This window comes from Scyliorhinus torazame, chromosome 7, assembly GCF_047496885.1.
Source record: "Scyliorhinus torazame isolate Kashiwa2021f chromosome 7, sScyTor2.1, whole genome shotgun sequence".
Classification (NCBI taxonomy): domain Eukaryota; kingdom Metazoa; phylum Chordata; class Chondrichthyes; order Carcharhiniformes; family Scyliorhinidae; genus Scyliorhinus; species Scyliorhinus torazame.
Window position 1 is genome coordinate 106730823 of NC_092713.1, and position 6171 is coordinate 106736993.

General features: G+C 45.7%; 1 protein-coding gene across 3 annotated transcripts in view; it reads left to right on the plus strand.

The window, feature by feature from the left end:
• LOC140426433 (cytosolic phospholipase A2-like) overlaps window positions 1-3602 on the plus strand; it is a 251989-nt gene extending 248387 nt beyond the window's left edge. For all 3 annotated transcript variants that reach the window (XM_072511223.1, XM_072511222.1, XM_072511224.1), the window contains one exon: window positions 2627-3602. In XM_072511223.1, coding sequence (XP_072367324.1) covers window positions 2627-2800 — 174 coding nt within the window. In that variant the 3' untranslated portion in view covers window positions 2801-3602. The remainder of the gene's footprint in view (window positions 1-2626) is intronic.
• Window positions 3603-6171: the final 2569 nt, after the last annotated feature.

Here is a 6171-nt window from a genome sequence, read left to right on the forward strand (position 1 = left end):
AGTTTTGTCTTTCACCCTCCACTTTAGACTCCAAGGCTGTTTCTCATCTCTCCAACTGCTTGCTTATCATGTCATCTTAGATCAGTCAAAATGTCTTCTGGCTTAATTTGTGAAAAACTGGATCATCCTTTTTTTTGCCCCCTATGAGCTTTTCTGCCTTTGCCCCCTTAACTTCACCAACTTGATGACTGTCACCTTATCTACAATTCTGTGGTGTAGAGCCTCGAGCCTGTCACTTAATTGTAGCTGTTTCCTTCCTCCGATCCATTCTGGCATCAAAAATGTCTTCTTTTCACCTTTATACCAGTGGCTGTATCCACCCACCTCCCCTCTTTTACTGATGAAATTCCCATTGTGCTGTTATCGCCTCAACTTTAACTTGACTTTCAATTGCCTTCCTAGTTGGTCGTCTGATTTTGAACCCTTGACATGCTACATCATCTGCAAAGTGTTGTTAATTGTGCTGTTACTTGCATGAATCCCTGCAATTCCATTATCCCTTCCTCATCACGTTGCATCTCCCCAAACACTCCGTTAGCCCTAACATTAGCTTCAAGACCTATAACCTCACATTTAATTGCTTCCATCATCATTAGATTTGCAGAATTGTTACAGCACAGAAGGAGGCAATTTGGCGTGGTGTGTCGATGCCAGCTCTCCAACTGAGCAAATCACCTAATGCCAGTCCCCTGCCTTCTTCCTAGGACCCACCATATTCTTCCTTTTCAGATAATAATCCAAATTCCTCTTGAGTGCTTCGATTGAACCTGCCTCCACCACATACTTAGGCAATGTATTCCAAATCCTAACTTGCTGCATGAAAATGTTTCTCCTCATGTCTCCACTGCTTCTTTTGCCAATTATCTTACATCCTCTCATTCTCGATCCTTCCACTAATGGGAATATTTTTTCCCTATCTACTCTGCCCAGAACACTCGTGCTTTCAAATACCTCTGTCAAATCTCCCCTCAACCTTCTCTTCTCCATGGAAAGCAGTCCCAACTTCTCTAATCTATGTACAAAACCGAAAGTTCCTCAATAGTATTACCCTCATCAACCCTCTCTGTTACTTGTTCAAAAAACTCCAGCAAGTTAGTTAAACATGATTTACCCATAACAAATCCATGCTGGCTTTTCTAAATTAACCTGCATTTTCCAAAGTGACTATTAATTTTGTCCCGAATTTTCATTTCCAGAAGCTTCTGCTTTCGACCGAAGTTAGACTGACTGGCCTGTAGGTTCTCGGCTTATCTTTACACCCTTCCTTGAACAAGGGTGTAACACATTCAATTCTACAGCCCTCTGGCACCAACCCTGAGTCTAAGGAAAACTGGAAAATTATGCTCAGTGCTTTGGTAATTTCCACTCTCACTTCCCCCCTGATCCTTGGATGCATCTCATCCAGTCCTGGTGCATTACCAATTTTAAATACTGATAGCAAATTCAATTACCCCTCCTTCTCAATTTCAAGTCCCTGAAGAGTGTGAATTACCTCCTCATCCTTGGTAAAGACAGATGCAAAGTATTTATTTAATAGCTCGACCATTCCCCCCTCCTCCATGCGTAAACCCCTTTTGTTCACGAATTGGTCCCACTCCTCCTTTTACCACCCTTTTACTATTTATATGCCTACAGAAGACTTTGGGATTCACTTTTATGTTAGCGGCCAGTCTGTTTTCATACTTTCTCTTTGCTTCTCTTGTTTGCTTTTCACTTCCCCTCCGAACCTTCAACATTCAGTCTGGTCATCATTTGTATTATCCACCTGACTTCTGTCAGAACACTTTTTCTTCTTCATCTTATGCTTTACCTTTCCATTTGTGAGAATATACCTTGGCTGTCCCCAAAGTCACTCTCCTCTAAAGGCAGCCCATTGTCCAGTTACCGTTTTGCCTGCTGACCTCTGATTCCAATTTATCTGGCCCTGATCCATTGAAGTTGGATTTTTCCCAATTAATCATTCTTGCTCTGGATTGTTCTTTGTCCTTTTCCGTAGCTAACCTGAACATTACATTACTGTTCCTTAAATATTCTCCTAGTGACACTTTACCCACTTGGCCCAGCTCATTCCCAAGAGCCGGGTCACACAGTGCCTCCTTAACCAATCTCCATGATCCCCTGAACCCTGTGCTCTGGTTTCTCGCAGGTCTCCACAGATACTGAGCCATTCCCTGGTACCCATTTCGCATCACTTCACTTCTAGAACTCCCTTCTAAAATATCTTGGCCTTTTCTCCTTATTCCTGTTTTCAAAAACTTCTTGAGAGTTTTCTTCTCAACTCCAACTTTAAGACCATCCTAACTTACTCTTCTACTTCCCAATTTTCATTTGTCTAATCTGTAAAATGCTCTGGAACATCTTTCTGGTGCTGTGGGTGTCAATTAAATGTTAGCTATTGTTCGTACTCAAATACAGAATCCTTCCATTTGCACAATACGTTTGTGTTAAAGCAATACTCTTCTGCGCCCTTAACAATTTCACCTCGCAATTGGGCTTGTCCACTTTTTTCTGTTCAATCAAAGAACTGTCTGCATGGTTGGATCTGTTACATTTCAATAGTATACCAATCACACCCTCTCTTCCAGGAGTTTAACAGTCTGAACTATTTATCTCCTTTTATGAACAGTTGATTAAAGATGCCATCATTGAGAGTATCAAGTACAGGCGACAGAACCCAGCGCGTTGCTCTATGTCTCTCAGTGACGTGGATTACAGAAGACTGAAAAAGTCACTTAGTTTTGACGGGCTGCAGTCCAGGAGGAAGCGACATGCTGCAGAGGAGCAGCCCAAACAGCTGTAGGAGCAACGATTATCTGCAGCACTACCACAGGAGGAGTCTGGCATCCCCACACAGTGGCAGTTCAACCTCATCGACCTGGGCCCTCATCATTCAATGGCTTGGACTACATGTAGGACCTTATTGTAAAAGCCTGGCTGCACTAGGCAAAACAAAATAACAACACAAGGAAAAGGCAAAGCCCTAGTTAAAAGAGAAAGTGATGGTAGTGATGTGATGGACAAGCTGTGAAAGATGGAGCATATTGAGCACAGGTTTTTATTGTGACGGTTAAAATCCACTCCTTTTCACCTCTTTTCTTCTTTGTTTTCCTGGCCATCCAGGGAAGGGGGTATAACCCGGCTTTCGGCTAATGCTGGTCTGACCAATGCGATATGTGGATGAGCAAAACCCAGTGATGACTATTTTGCTGGTCCCCTTTCTTCCCAATCCACTCTGTACCTATGTTCCAGCAGTAACATTCCTAAGATCAGGAGCTCAGTGATGTAAATTGAATGATGTCTCACACTCTGCATTGCTGACAGAGTGAATTTAAATTTAACCTTTTAAATAGGGTTATTTATTTGGGTTCTGTACTCCAAAGGTCTGAGTGATGATGATCTTTCTCCATTCTGTTTTTAATTGAAAATAGTAGAAATCATTAACTAGTGCAATATCTGTCATCACACCTAGTCTTTTGTGATTACTAGGACAGCATCCTCACGGTGTTGCATCTTGCAGACACGCTTATTTATTATAAGCTGAGAATGCTTCATTAATATTTTGTCTGTCACACCATTCACTAATAAATCTAGCTCATGGATAATTGGATTCTGTTGTTACTGAGATACATGACCCAGGAAGACGCAAGCTCTGATCCCTATTGAATGGGCTAGTGTGAAGGAGAGGTGTTCCCTGACACCTCCAATTAAACACAGCAAAGTGACGAAGATCCCCCATCAAACCCCAGCCACATCTGGTCCAGATCTATATGGAGTATCCACAATTCTCAATTTTCTCTCCTCCACAATATCAGAAGTTTGACTTGCAAAATTCCATTTCACACTGGTTTTATCATGTCAGCTGATCTCTACATAGCTTCAACAAAGTGCCTTAGCTGAGCTTTCCTTTTGTAATGTGTGTGTCATTTCCTGACCTTCTACTTAACTATCCAGTTGGCAAACTAATTATTCAGAAAAAAAAATAGGGAATTGTATTTAAGGCTGAGGTTCAGGAAAATGGCCCAAGCGTACAGCCCTCCAATTAATTGAAGTTATAATCAATATAGACCTGTTTTTATTTTATATTTTTTTCCTGCTGTTAGCATTTCCGCACCCCCCCCCCAACCCCGAGGCCTCGCTATTGCTTCTTTCAGACTGAGCTACGTACTTTTGCTTTGTCACTGCCTGCCCATGCTCAGGAAACATGCCAGCGAGTTGAGTTTGGGGTAATGTCGGCATTTCCTTCCTCCCACAAAGAGGAACAATCCGCTTTGGCCAAGCGTCTACCAAGTGAAGCTCACCACGAATAGGTCAAATTCACTGTTGCCGAACAAGCAATACATGATCCTGGGGTTCAAAATGTGACCAATAGAACTACCATAATTATCAGTTTCTTTACCAAAATTTCCATCCATATAATTTATCAGGTAACTTTTGCATTAGTATTTCTTAGGGAAAAGCTATCACCTTTTGCTATGCTTATTGTTGAATTTACTCCAAGGCAGCTGCATCTGTGTCTTAAGAACTACTTTCTATCTGCCAACTCCTAAAAGTAACACTGGGCACAATCTTCTGGCCTCGTTACACTCGCGCTCAAGCGTAACGAGGCCGGTGAATAGAGGGAGAGGGACAAAAATTAGATCAGCGCCGGGCGCCAAACAATTTGCGATTCAGCCAGCCCACTTCCTTAGGCGAAATCGGGATCTCACCGTAGCGTGGCGAGAAACCAATTATCACCACTTAAGCCCAATTTCCATACAGTTAATGAGAGCCACCCCATATCCTACAGCCTCCCGTGATTCACCAGCCTTCCCAGCAAGTGCTCACGCTGCCACCAAATAGTACTCCTTTTGAAAAACGTGAACCTGATGGAAGGGCTTCCGTGGGGAGCCAAGGAGGTGAGTAGCCATCTTTGCTCACAGACAAAGTGCCCGAGGGCGCTGGGCTTGCCACCCCAGTGCTCAGCGAGGAGTGGGGGGCCCTCCACAGGGGTGGGCTGCCATGGTAGGGTGGAGAAACTGGGGAGGCAATTGCTCACAGCACCACCATGCCAACCCCATTCTGGGGGCTACCCTTGTCCCTGCCCCACCGATCACCCATAACCCCCATCGACTACTGAGGACGTTGGCTGTGTGGTTGAAGGCTATCGCTAATCGAGAATTGGCAATCGTTCAGTGAGCACTTGACACATGCCAAGTGGACTCCCATGGGTGGGCGGGCCATGTAGCATGTAGGGATCATTGCCTAGCCTTCCAATCGCATCTTGATGCCTGGATACCGTGCCTGAACACTGTGGGAGGCAACACCACTTACGCAGCAGCCAACATCCCAACACCCAGGGGACGGAACACAGATCCAGGGACATGCCCACGGCCGGAGGCTGCGTAGGTGCTATGGGGAGGGGGGAATGCCCGGAGAGATGGGAAAAGAGTCCGGGGGTCAGCCTGCATTGCGGATGAAAGAGACAGAGGCATCATAATGGCTGTGCAAAAAGTTGTTTAATATACTGTACAATACCCTTTTCCCAATAGTTCTGCCCCCACCCTTTCCACCCTACCCCGGTGCCCTCAGTGATCCTCAACGTGCCTGGCCCTCCTAGCTCTGCCACTACGCCTTGGTGTTTTCCCAAGCTGCTCATCTGAGGTGGAGGCAGCCAACTGCTTATCACATCCCATGGCCCTCAATGTTCCTGGCGGGCGTCCACTGGGGTCAGAGGGCCTCGGCTCACTTGCCGCCAGCACATGCACAGCCATGCCACCCTGTCTGTGTGTGCCAATGAGACGCAGCCTCATCAGAGGGGCGGAACTTGGGAGAGCTGGTGGCCACCATCGCCACTCCATGGGATGGGTCCGGGTTGGCACCCAGCGCCCCCTCCACCCGATTGGTGCCTATAGGGCCCAGGGGTTCACCTTGGGTGGGAGAGGCAGCTGGTTCAAAATCTGGCTGCCATGCATTGTCTTGCTCTGCAGTGCCACAGCCATGCCCACCTGTGAATGAGACATGTACCGCAGAACCTCATCAAGGTTTGCCTGGTACTGGGTGACATCCCCCAGTGAGTCGGAGATTGTGCCGAGACCCTCACCCATGGCCTTCACTGACTGATGGGTTGGCCATACTAAATTGGCAATAGTGTTCAAAAAGATTAGGTGGGGTTATTGGGTTATGGGGATAGGG